A 13592-nucleotide genomic window follows, 5' to 3' on the forward strand; every position below is an offset into this window, starting at 1 on the left:
GTACCACTCCAAGAGGTTATTTCTGCCACTGGACTTTGGCTCGTGTACCATTACAGGGTTCTTTAACAACTCTTTCCAAATACGAATATGTTTGAAATTGATTGAGGATGATTTATTATTCAGGGAGGGGAGAGTATTTTTGTACTTAGAACTGCTACAGTGAGGGTGTGTGAGTGGGGCAAAGGGAGCAGATCATTGCCAGTGGGACAATCTATGACTTCCCTGCTGCAATGGCAGAAGCTGGGTAAGTTACGTTGTCTTCCTGCTTTTTGAGGGACAGTTGCTCTTTCACTGGGATGAAATAATTTATTAGCTCTACTTCAGGAACAAGCAGAGAAAATTAGAAATTCTAAAGGCAGGCTTCTATAGTGACCTGAGCTTTGGAAACTCAGAAGGTAGCACGTCTCCTTGAGTGCACTAATGTAATGCAGTGTCTTTAAAAGATTCAGATGGTAGAAAGCTTTTTGACAGTCTACACTTGGTGAAGGGTTCAGACACCTGACTCCGCTTGTGCTTTATGAAGCACGGGTTTTGCACTTCATATGCCCTCTGTTTTTTCTTTTGATAGATGCAAACCTCAAAGAGCAAGGCAGCCAGCAGAGCGATGGTTCTCAGCTGCCAGTGAATCTGATGCAGCAGCAGCAGCAGCAGCAAATGAATGTGATGCCCCAAGTGCCAGCGCAGCACCAGCCCATGAATATCTATCCGTACCCAGTGGGAGTCCCTCCCCCCATGATGAACATGCAGCGCAGCCCATTCACCATCCCCCCGCCACTGCCCCTGCACCTCCCTGCCGCCGTGCCTCTCATCCAGGTAGCTGCTCCCACCAACCTGTCTCAGGGATTACCTCCGCCTCCACCTCCGCCCCCACCATCTCAGCAAGCCAGCTACAGTGCTTCACAGCAAGATGCCAAACAACTGCAGGTATGCTTGGGCAGGAGCAGCAGGGAAGGAACGGCACTTAAGAGGTTCCTCTGTTGTAAACCATAATCTCAATACATTCATACTTGCAGGTGTCATTCTCTCTTGCCTGTCTTCTTCCACTCCACTCCAAATCTCCAGTGGAAATACCCATGAGCATATGGGTTGGTGTGGGGCTCTAGCTCTGAAATAACAATACACACCAGCATCACGGGGTTCCGCAGTAACGGGGTGTTCAGGCTGGTAATGGAACACATCCAGACTGCAGCAGTCTCCTCCGTTACCTTTTTCTTCTAAGAAGTGACTCATTGACAAAACACATTTTTCCATTCAAAACTTGATCAAAACCAAGTACTTGAATCCCCTTCCATCAGCATGTAGGAAGTGACCTGAACCTTTTTGCTGCAGTTCTCATCCCATGGTGTCTGTCAGTGGGGCAAAATTTTCAAGTACTACATGACACCCATTTGTTCCACACTTCCATTCTCCAGCTGTCACTATCTCAGCAGCTTCCCCCCATACACACGTTTTTTGTTCTGTTTAATCTTTTGAGCCTTTTTCTTAGTAATCTCTGTTTTCTCTGGTATGTTTTACTTCTCCCTCTGTCCCGATTCTCCTCTTCTTGCGTGCCCTGTTTGAGACCTAACTCCCACTTCATTTCTCCAGTTTAAAAAAAGACTCTGCCATGCCTGGGGCAGCTCAAGCAATCCTTTAGTGCCTTTCAACATACCTTAAAACAACTTTTGTGTATATGAGCTCTTCCTGTAGCCAGCTGTTTATATTAAGAGCTTTCATATCAGGGAAAGGGATATGAGAAACTTCAGGAGAATGCATGGCCCTACAAGGAGGTGGAACTCTGCATCTGTGATGTGTAAAGGGCTCTTCGGGGGCTGACTGAGGTTTGTGCTTTTCTTCTCCTTCAGGCTGCCTTTGCTAACCTAAACTGCTTCTCCCCCCTGCCCCCCCCAATCCCAGGTTGAAAAAGGCATGTTCTAGAACAATGATTTCTAACCCTGTGCTTTCAGGCATCATCTCTAAAGATTTGAGCCAGCTGATAAGTGGCCTACATTCTTTTCACTTTCAGCTGCTGTTACCCATTCATATTCATAAACTTAGAGCAAAAGGAGTTAAGTACTGTGGGGAAAAAGGGGGGTTACAGGCCCTAGGAAGTATTTTAATACTCTGCAATGTGAAACAGTAAGGTGCTATTGGAACTAAAGTGCCTGTTGATTTGATGAATGCCTGCTGTCTGTAACTGAAATATTTTCACAATTGGAAATTCAGTAGGTTTAACCTCTAAAATGTAAGAAGGCAGAAGGCAGGCTACAAACCTCTGTGCAATACAGCGTGTAGTGCAGCGACAGAAACGTTTCTGCAAGGATGGTGTATGGCTCCAAAACACGGTTATGTGTTAGTAAAGCCCCTGGTTACATGTGATGCTCTTACTTGCTTTTGTGGAACGGTGTCCATGCACCTGAGTGCTCTTGGGAGCTGGGGCTGCTTTTTCTTTGAGCTTTCTTGGGAGAAGTCCTTGGTGACAGCAGAGTAAGAGTTACTGAATCCTGTGGGGCTCCACTTGCCCTTCCTGAAGGAGGGAAACGCCGCACTGGGGAGCGTGAGTGTGCTGATGGCCACAGCTCAGTGCCCGTATCCTTTCCAAGGGGCAAAAAGTCCTCTTCTGTTATTTTCCATCTCGCAGATGTGAAAAAAAACAATGGTGATTACCTGCAAAAGAAGTGGCATTTAGGGGAGCTGCCAGAAACCGTTGGGAAGGGAGCCTTCTTGGCTTTTGCTAAAAATGACCAAGGTCTGACTGCTACTTAATTTCTCAGTTCTGAAGTATCGACAGTGCCTGTGGTCTTCTGGTGATGTACCAAAAATGGCTTTTCTTGAAGAACAGATTGTGGTGCTTCAACCAGCATTTACTTCTGGCCTCAAGTAGACTTTAGGTGTATCTGTATTTGAAATTCATTCACAAGTTCAAGCTGATAGCAAACACGAAAAGAAGTGTTTTCAAAACGGAATTGGCATTGTCATGCAGGAATGCAAGTGTGGTTTAAGGTATCATTTTGTATGGCTCCCTAGGTGCTGATTTTTAAAAAGAAGTTAATTTACTTTACAAAACAGGGCTTCCTGATACACTCCTGTGGCAAGTAGAGAGGTCCTGCAGCCACCCTTCCCCTTGTGTGAACACCCCTCCACACCTGCTTGCAGGATCCTTTGTTGACTTTATCACTGGGACTAGAGCAAGAATCTAGCAACCACAGTGGTGACATGGAGGATGCTTTACTTCTCAAGATTTACTTTTTTTTTTTCTTTGAGTAGATCTGGTTTCACATCTGTAACTTCCATAATGATGGACAGCGTGGAAATTAGCTAATGAACCGAAGCATGTAGTATTCATGTTAAGAGTACTTCCTGTAGCTGCTGAGACTTCTAGAAAGGTGCATTGTCATACTGAAGGGTAATGCATTAACAACAGATAACTTTTTACAACAGGGTGTTCCAAATGCTGCCCATGTAAGTAATAACATGAGCGCTCCAGCCATGCCTGCTCCAGCAGCAGTCCTGGGAAACATGGGAACAGTTCAGGGACCAAGTTCAGGTAATGCAACGTCGTCAAGTAACATCAAGAGCTCTAATGCAGCTGTCAAACTGGGAGACAACAAAGCAAGTGTAACAGTGGAGGCCAGCGCAGATAGCTCCAAGAAGGACCAGGCAAGTCCAAAGTTCAAAGTGTGTTATATATGTACACCATTTTGTATATTTATATAGAAAAGAGATCTACAGAATTTTGTATGTTTTCAAAATGTACGTATCTATCAGTAAATAGCAAACGATGACAATACCCCTCCTGCGTAATACACTTGATACCATCATCTGTGTGATCATAGAATGGTAGGGGTTGGAAGGGACCTTTAGAGATCATCTAGTCCAACCCCCCTGCAGAAGCAGGGTCACCTAGATCAGGTCGCATAGGAACATGTCCAGGCAGGTCTTGAAGACCTCCAAGGAAGGAGACTCCACAACCCCTCTGGGCAGCCTGTGCCACTGCTCCCTCACCCTCACAGTGAAATAGGTTTTTCTTGTATTTAAGTAGAACTGTTTGTGTTCCAGCTTCATCCCATTACCCCTTGTCCTGTTGCTACCTACTACAGAAAAAAGGGATGTCCCAACCTCCTGACACTCACCCTTTAGATATTTATAAATGTTAATAAGATCACCCCTCAATCTCCTCTTCTTCAGACTAAACAGCCCCAGTTCCCGCAGCCTTTCCTTGTATGAAAGATGTTCCAGTCCCCTGATCATCTTGGTGGCCCTGTGCTGGACTCTCTCCAGAAGTTCTCTGTCTCTTTTGAGCTGAGGAGCCCAGAACTGCACACAGGACTCCAGATGAGGCCTCACCAGGGCAGAGTAGAGGGGGAGAAGAACCTCCCTCAACCTGATACTTTTGTAGTGACTGCAGGACATAAACTAGCAAGCTGACTCCTTTAAATGTATTTTTGAAAGCAGCACTATTACAGGTATTACTTTAATTGCTGTGGGGCCACATTCTGTTCTGAATAAAACACAGGCAGCTCTCAGGATTGCTGAAATGCCAGTGAGGGGAGCGCAGTGTTCTGGTCTTACGCAATAACTTCTGTCTGTAAAGTTGCAGTTCATGATTGATAAAAAGATGACACTCAAGTTTGTTTCTTCATCAGAAATTGATAATTCAAGAAAAAGCGGCACAAGAGGTCAAACTGGCTATTAAACCTTTCTACCAAAACAAAGACATCACCAAGGAAGAGTATAAAGAAATCGTGCGGAAAGCTGTGGATAAAGTACGTGGCTGTAGCAATGAGAAACTCATCCCTTTCACCCGAGGTGGGGCAGGGGGTGGGCTCCTTCATCTCTTGGGAACAATCAGAAGTTGCTGGGATGGAGAACAGGAACTGCAAAACCACCTTTGTCATTCTCCACCCATGAGAGCTTCCTTAGCTCCTCAGAGCAGAACTCACTTATCACTGAACCTCAGAATCTCAAGGGTTGGAAGGACCTTGAAAGTCCAACCCCGCTGCCAGAGCAGGACCTCATGTGAAAGAGCCAAATGGGAATTCAGAAGTATTTGGGGAACTATCAGGAGTTTCCAGACTTGTTCTGCCGGAGATGGGGAAACCGAGGGTGTTGGGAAGAGAAATAAATCGTACGGGACAAGTGGCAAAACCACAGAAGTGTTTCAAATTTGTGTTGTTTTGTTTTTCTTTAAAACTGCCGTAGGTTTGTCACAGCAAGAGCGGAGAGGTGAATTCTGCAAAAGTGGCAAATCTGGTGAAAGCTTACGTAGACAAGTACAAACACTCTCGGAAGAAGAACCCCGAAGAGGCAGTGTCCTGTGAAAGGAAGTAGAACGTGGTTTCAGTTCTGAATTTTATTCTATCTGCAAAGTGCAATTTCAAGGTGAACCGTTAACTGAAAATTGTACATGACAGTCATTTGAATTCTGGTTTTGATAAAATTATTTTTCAATGTAGTATATAATGTTTTGTTCTAAAGAAATATAGATCTACGGGGCAATTTCTTTATTCCTTTTTAAACACAGATGTCTAAAAATAAAGGTGTAAAGAAAAATCATTAGGAATGTACGATTGTGTGGATACTTAGATGTACAGCGTTTTGACTTGAATAACAGAGTGCATTTAACGAGAGACTCCCGCCTGAGTACTTGGGTTGTGGAGCAGGTATGTACAGAACACGGAATCGCTCAAAGTGAAATGTTTCTTTTGATTTCTCCCTAATTGTAGCAAAGATAAAATAATGTATTGCCTTGGCAAAGATTTCTCACAGTAACTGGACAGGCTGAATGCAGGGGGGCACAAGGGGTGTATGTGGGGGGAAAAAAAAGCACATGGAGTCGTCTGCCCAGGAGAACTGTTTAGATTTTAGAAAGAGGCGACACAAACAAACAGTAAAATGCAGTGCCCAAAGCCCCGGGCCCTGCACATCTGTTGTAACACCAAATAAAAACAATGCTGCTTGGTTTTGTTTGTGACGTTTTTCACTTTGTTTTGAGGTAGTGGGACGAACTTGAATCGTTGTCCTGCGCTGAAAGCCCTCGGTCACCACCCACTGATGACTGCAGTTGGTGCCTGTAGCTCGTAGGGAACTAGTGGGCTAAAGCTGGACCTTCAGCGATGAAACCAGGTTCGTCTTTCAGTACAATCAAGGAAGCTGGGGCTTGCTGCTCAGGGACTGCCAGTTGTGCCAGTCTTGGCTGTGTGACTGTGTAACTCTCTTCCCCCTTACCCAGGAGCTGTAGCTTGGGCCACCACACCCATGGCACTGCACCTGTGCAACCTGAAGTCACGGGCAGCAGCTTCTCTCCTGGCCCGAGCCCTTTTACAGAGAGGGTGGTAGCGGTGCCACAAACATTTTAAAAGCAGAGGTGGAGTGATTGATTGGGCTGGGGGAACACTCACACCTTCGGTAACAGGAGTTTTGCTGAGGTGGCAGCAGGGAGGGTTGCTGAAACAGTGCGAGAACAGTGAGAGCACTACACGCTCCTCACGGAAAGAACAGCTCCTACAGCAGGGGCCTTACGCCAAGACAGAAATGTTTGTTCCCTTACTCTCAGCACTAATAAAGTGTTGGCAGTCCCCCTCCCCTGCTGCTCTGCGGTGAGAACCTTTGGTGTGGGCTGAGCTGAGCCTGGCTTCTGCCCCAGCCCAGGGGCTCTGGCATGGATACACCCTCCTGACGGAAAGGAGCGAGCGTGTGTTCTGAGAATGCATCTCTTTGGAGCCAGTAGTTCCCAAATTAACTTTTCTTGGCAGAAAAACAGCCTTACCCTGTAAGTAACTTTTGCAGAAGCCTGAGGATGAAATAAAGGATACTCCTGTACACACATGTGGTTAGAGATGTGTAAAAATGCCACGTGTGTCGTGACAGGTGATCGCTGGGGTCCAGCTGTAACTTCCTACAGCCATAATGATGCATTTGCCTATATTTATTTTTGTGTGCCTAATTAAGAAAAGCCTATGTACATTAGAAACAGGTATAATACATTTTCTACAGTCAAGCCAGGTTTTAGATTTTTCAAGATAGTCAGTTTTACACTGTGGTGGCAATTTGTATGACCTCTGGAATTATGTGAAGCTAAAATGGGTTAGCACTTTCTGAGGAATGTTGTAGCAAATTGCTATGTCTCTCCTGGTTTATCACGCCGTGCGTACTTATTTTTATTACCTTTTCCTTCTCTGAAGTTTAGGACTGTAATGACTTTTTCTACCTTTTTACTCTATACAGTTGAGCCTTGCTACGAAGCTCCTTTCAGGAGCCGGATAAATGTTCTGTGGCTTTTTTTGCCCTTTTAGAGGAGAGGTGGAAATTGGGTGGGAAGGAGCACTGGAGGATTTAAAGGGGGAGAGGATCACTGGTTTCTTGTTGTGCAGCTCTGACTGGAAGGGAAGCTGTCACTTGCTGCCACACTGTTGGGGCAGTGACTGTAGTGATGCTCCACTGTATTTCAAAATGTAATGAAGAATATCAGATAGAGTAGCATGTGATCGGTAACTTTTTTAACGATGAAATACTTCAGAACTTATCAGAAGATAAGCAGTTCCTTATAATTTCTATGTTGAATCGAAAAAAATTGCATTGCCTTAATCCATAGACTCTCCTATTTTTCCCAAAAAGCAGTAAGGTCTCTGTTGGTGCCACTGCCCAAGTACTTTAACCTCATAGTTCTGGTTTTGTTAAAAGAGCATGAAAGCTATATTTCTATTTATTGAAACTCCTTGTACTGAAAGTCCCAAGGTGCATTAGCAGCGAGGCAGAGTGGGGGGGAAGCTGAGCCCCCTCTGCCTGCTGGGTCGGTGATTCGTTCTATCCTAATGGCCTTAAACACTTCTAAACGTGCACACCTTAGACCTTCTGTGAACTTATGCAAACTGAAAGGGTTTTCCTTGCACTCCTGCCACTGTCTCATTCACTGTGCATGCTGCTTGAATGTCTCTTACTAAAGATGTAACTTATGAGCACAGTGGCTGTCCAAAGTCCACAGGATGGTGTTTGTAGCATACGGCTGGAGTGCTGTCTACTGGAAAACATACTCTTAAAAACTAAGTTTTGTGTAGTGCTTAACAGTTTCTAATAAATTCTTTTCACTAACCTGGCAGTAGTCTGTGTTTGCTCTTAAATGGTTCTGGCTCAAGTGGTTTGAATCAGAAAGTAATGGCATTACTCTCACTTCTGTACACACATGTGTTCAGTCTTGTGATGTCTGGGCTCCTCCTTCTTTACACCTCTGTTGTTTCAGGGAGTCTGTCCTGGCCCCTGCCTCGCCTGGCTGCAGTTACTCCAAGCTGCAAAACCCCATGTGGATCTGGCACCATGTCCAGGCACTGCCTGGGCTGCACTGAGGACTTGGGCTGTTGGGGGCAGGACTCAAACCACTGAGGCAATGTCCTCGTATGCCCTAGAAGTACCATTCCAAAGAGGGAGCTACACATAAATACCACTCTGGGAGTCCTGGCTATGCCCAGCCTTTCCAAGGAGCTGGATTCCCCACACTGTCACCAGTACTGTGGCCCTGCACCACACAAAAGCCCCCTGACCTCCCAGGGGCTGCCCAGCTGCTCAGATAGATTCAAAGCAGCTTTGGCCAGGTTTGGTTTGGTTTGGCTGCGTTATGACATCTTGGGTGGGAAAGAGTGGTTGGATCCTGAGACGGACCAGATCGTGTCTTGGCTCTGTGTTGACTCAAGCTGCTCTAATAGACACACACAGAGCAAGCGTAGAAATGAAGGTTGAGAGGCGAGGGGCTGGTGAGGATGTTCACTGGGGAGGGGGAGACTCTGGGCTGGCAGTTCCCTTGAGGTGAAGACTTCCAAAGGAAGAGAAGAGCTCCATGTCTGCAGCTGTGATCACCCGGTGCAGATGGGCTTGGGAGAGGAAGCCAGGAAGGGCTCTGTCCATCATGAGTATGATGTAACCTCAAGTAGCTGGAGATAAAGATCAACCTTTAGCAGCTGAGGAAAGACATGCTGAAAGACACCATTTCCTAGAAAAGATTGTCTTGACGAGGAAAGTAATTTAAACCAGCTGACTGCAGTTAATTAAAAATTGATTGTCTAAGTTGTAAGTCAGTCTTAGTTCCACATCTCTGCTTGGGGCACGGACCTTCTCAAGTATCCAAAGAGCAAAAATCACCACTTCAGCTACAAAGAGCTTTTTGATATCTCTGGTTGAGTACATCCACTGCTCTCTTCTTGGCCTTCACCTGCACCTGCCCACAGGCATCACAGCAGTTGGGGGTTGTACAGGTCCTCCTAATACACGTGGTCAGGGTGAGGCACCTGAAGAGTTTCACACATTTAAAATGAAATTATGTGTGTCTGGAGAACCATCTGTGTGGGCTCCTTAAGGGGTGAGCACTGCTTTGAGCAGACTGCTGGGAGGACAGACAGGTCACGCTTCGGAGTGTGAGCAGTCCCCAAATGCAGAGCAAAGGCATGTGGGGACAAGGGGCAGAAGTAGCTCCTTAGTCAGAACCTGCAACTTTTGCTGAGCAAGTGCCATTGCAGCCTGGTTGATGCAGCTGAAGCCTTTCTGGATCCCTCCTCTCCAAGTAGCACCTTGAAAGCATAGCTCGGTTTTGCTATCGAGACGGCAGTGCTGGAGCCCACTGCCAACAACAGGGTTTGGGATCTCCCCACATCTCAGGCATCATAACACAGCAGGGTGTCAGATGGGTACCCTGATCCCAAAGGTGAACTTTCCCCTTTTGAATCACAGTGATGAAACTACCCTGGTATTTATTAATTATTGCATATTACCCAATAGTTCATTAAAACATAGAGACAAGTAGAATAGATACTGACATTGGCTAGTGAAGAGTACTTGTTAGAGGCAGCAGCTTTCTAAGTAATGAATGGAGAACTTATGAAGATTATTTCTTTTAAAATCACTAATCTAGAGATCTTAAGTACAATTAACTAGTTTTTCAAAGGAAATTAGTCTGTGAGAAGGCACAGGCTGGGATGTGGAACTTATGTAAACTTGACTCTTTTCCAGTGTTACTCAGTCCCAGCTCCCAGGGATTCACACACCAACAGAAAGCTTTCAACCTGCTCTTCATTTTCATAGCCTGGTTGTGCAATAAATACAGGGGGTTACAGCAATGCAGTAGATGCTCATTATCCACAGTAAACAATCAAACCCAGGGTGGAATCCAACACAGAGAAAAATTACTGCAGGAGCCAAACCCAAGGAATTTTGGCAGCAGGTTGGCATATAATTAGTCCTAAAGTGTTGCGGAAATTAAACCTACAACCGCTGATTTTTTTATGACGAGCATTCATCAAAAACAGACTGGGATTTCTAGATGCTTCAGTGAGATTAAAGAAAAGAGCAACTCTTGGAAGTCAGAGTTTACCTATAAATTCCAGAGTCTTTTACAGAAACTGGGGGCTCTGGAAGACCAGGGAGGTGGAGTGGAGTCTCCTCTAACACAAGTCGGAAAGGTTGCTGCCTTTTTTCTCTCCACAAAAGAGAGGAACATGTGATGTGCAGGTGTTTACAGTGCAGCTGTTCATCAGGAACACCAACGGCCAAAGCAGGGCTGCTGCCTCATCCTGCCCAAAGCCCGGAGGCGAGTGGAGCGCTTGCAGGGAATGGGGGCTCCTGGCGCTGCCTGGAGGTGTGAACCCCACGGCACACACACCCTGGAAGAAGCCCCTCTCTAGCCAGCACTTGGGAGCAAAGGCTGCCACACGCTTAGCTTGGCCATCACAATTTACCACTGCGTGGTACCTGGTAATTAAATGACCATATCAGACCAATTCAGGCATTCCCTCTGGAGAAGTAAGACAACATATCCTGGAGGCACAAGATATGCCTCTGATCTGTCTGTCTGACGTGCCAACACACTTCAGAGCTGCTGCTGCCTCTGCAAAGCACATGGCTTTGCCATGTAACCTCAACATCCCTGAAACACAAGCAATTAAATTACCAACTTGAGGTGGAATCAGCCCCCCACCTCCCTCTTGCCGACATAGAGCGGCTCTGCAGCCACAGCATCAAGCCAAAACACATAAGGAAGTGGACTGCCACAGCCCTGTACCAAGCCCCAAGCCTCAGCCTGGCATCCCAGGGCAGGTCTTAGAGGGGGTTCAAAAGCTATTGAAATGTAGAGAGTTCTAATAACACACAGAAATACTTGTTATTGGGGAAATACAAAGCACACAGGCAAACCCTCATGTTACATGTTATCATTCACCACAGTCTCTCCAGCTTAAACAATGTAAATAGAGAGTCCCACCCAAAGACAAGGAACACGCATCTGGCTACCAGAAAAATTTACTCTTAGCCAGGACAGCAAGCAACCTGTGGACATGGAGATTTAAACCCCCCAGACAACAAAACCAGCAAATCCCCTCAAAATCTGCAATCTAGCTAAAATGTAATCAAATGCTACCTAAACCAACCCCAGCTGTCTAATGCCACCCAACAAAAGAGGACAGAATTTACCACAATTAATCATTTCTAAGATTTTTGTTACTCTAATACCACATCTATGTAAGGTAAAAAGCACTCAGCTCTTTTAAAAGAATCAGCCCAGATTACTCTCTGATTATCTTATCACAGATAGAGAGAAGCCAAGACACAAATGAGAAACACCAGGTTGTGATACCACCATGTGCAAACCAGCAAGGCTACTCAGATCAACTGAATAAGGGTTTGAAGCTACGGTAAGTTAAGAGCATATTGCCACCTCACCACAAACAAACTGGTGATAACTTTACTCATTATAATCAGCCTCGAGTTCTCAGCCACTTGAAAACAAAGCCTGAACTCCATCCCCTGTGTGTGAAATGGCCCTTGGGCAGCAGCTGTGGCCATGGAGCTGCAGCTCTTGTGCTGCAGCCTCCCCCTGCCATGCTGGAGGCCCAGCAGCCTTTGGGCCTCCCTCCACCACGCAGGAGGCCCAGCAGCCTTTGGGCCCCACAGCCTCCATTGTGCTGCCCATTCTGGGCTCTGCTGTGAGCCCACATGCCAGCAAGCGGAAGGACATCAGCCCCACAGCTCACTGCAGCCACCCCTGGGAGGAATGGCCGCCAACCTCGCAACCACCTAGCAGGAAGGATAAGGAGCGACTGGATGATTAGTGATGCCCCTGGCTGCTTCATGTCATCCTATCCCCATGAGCTGCTGATTTACCTTCCCCCAAGGCAGGGCAGTACCGTGATCTCCGTGTTAGGGCAGACGAGACAGGTCCACACGCCACATGACTTGCTGCAAAGCACAAAGCAGATGGCGGGCAATGATGGGAATTCAACTCAAACCTCGCTACGTGCTCCAGTGCTTCTCCCTCTGGGCTGCTCTCCTTCAAAGCTAGAGAGTGAAACTAAAAAGAAAAAACACACAAAGACAAAATATTTATGGTAGTAATAAAATTGACTTTGTCCCAAATGGTAGGCAGGCCAGCCCTAACGAACACTGCTGGCTGTGCACGCCAGCCCTGCCCTCACAGAGGCGATGAATCCCCAACCAAAGCCTAACATACATTAATGGGGAAAGGTGCTGATTTAAAGGCAAACAACTGCAATGCTGCTTCTCCTTCCAGGCAAGTGGTGCAAGAGGCTTCAATGAAGGTTAGGCCACATGCCAGCAAAGCGCTTTCTTGCTGTGCTGGCAACTGAGCAGCCTCTAGAAAACTCTGACAATTAAGGAATAGCATTTACTTTGGGAAGAAGTGCTTTTACCATCCTTACAATACTCATAAACACTTTAAAAAGAGAACTATAGTTTTGTCATTTTTTCCCCCTGAGAAGTCTGTACTCTTCTGGAAGAAGACACTGTAGAGCTAAGCCAAACCAGAGCTTCTTTATGCCTGTGCTCCTGAGACTCGATGCCTTCCATCGAGTTGTAACCAGCAGTGGTGCCACTGAAGGGACTTAATGAAGAAAATACAGGTAACAGCAACCCTGCATTCAACAGGGGCACGCAGAGTGAGCATCATGTGTAAGCTGAAGCACATGTTGCTAGTTGCTCTCCACCCTCGATGAACTTTCAAAAACTGGATTTGTCACAAACAACTCAGAGCTGTGAAGATTTCCATGACAAGAAGTCTGCACCAAACTCCCACAGACAACTATTACGAGCATGAAAACACAGCTGCCAGGGAGCTGCCAGTCACACCACAGGATGTACAGGCACCTTGCCAAGGTACCTGTGCGAACCCTTCACCCTTTTGGCAACTACATTCTGAAATGGGGAGTTGTCCTGGGGCAATTGGCTAGCTCTACCCAGTGAATCAACAAACATGCACACAAACTGGGAAGAGCCATCACCACTGTGCACCTCAGACCGTGACTACGCCAGGACTGCTCTGCCCTCCCACTGGTACATGAAGGCACAGAGCTCAGGGCTGCACTTGGGCTGCCCTGGGGCGGAGGAGTTGCAGCGCACATTGTTCTGAGGCCTGTAGTGGGAATTGCACCCCTGCACACCATTCACACAGGAGGGCTGGCTGGCAGCCCCACAGCCTGAGCCTGCTCACACAGAGGACTTGGTGCCTAGGAGGATAGGCCAAGGCAGGGGCTGCTCTACAGCATGCTTCCAAAGAGTGCTCTCTAACCTCACTTCTCATTTCTTTTCACTATTCCACGTTGTATTTCCTCAAATTATTA

The 13592-nt window shown here is 46.5% G+C and overlaps 1 protein-coding gene across 5 annotated transcripts in view; it reads left to right on the top strand.

The window, feature by feature from the left end:
- The window catches only part of SCAF11 (SR-related CTD associated factor 11), a 50910-nt gene extending 42840 nt beyond the window's left edge, over positions 1-8070 (top strand). For 3 of the 5 annotated variants that reach the window (XM_062017041.1, XM_062017043.1, XM_062017046.1), the window contains 4 exons: positions 569-924; positions 3421-3639; positions 4626-4745; positions 5182-8070. In XM_062017041.1, coding sequence (XP_061873025.1) covers positions 569-924; positions 3421-3639; positions 4626-4745; positions 5182-5310 — 824 coding nt within the window. In that variant the 3' untranslated portion in view covers positions 5311-8070. The remainder of the gene's footprint in view (positions 1-568; positions 925-3420; positions 3640-4625; positions 4746-5181) is intronic. The other 2 variants (XR_009820766.1, XR_009820767.1) reach the window with 2 other exon arrangements.
- The last annotated feature ends 5522 nt before the right edge of the window (positions 8071-13592 follow it).

This window comes from Colius striatus, chromosome 1 (genome assembly GCF_028858725.1).
Source record: "Colius striatus isolate bColStr4 chromosome 1, bColStr4.1.hap1, whole genome shotgun sequence".
Taxonomy (NCBI): Eukaryota; Metazoa; Chordata; class Aves; order Coliiformes; family Coliidae; genus Colius; species Colius striatus.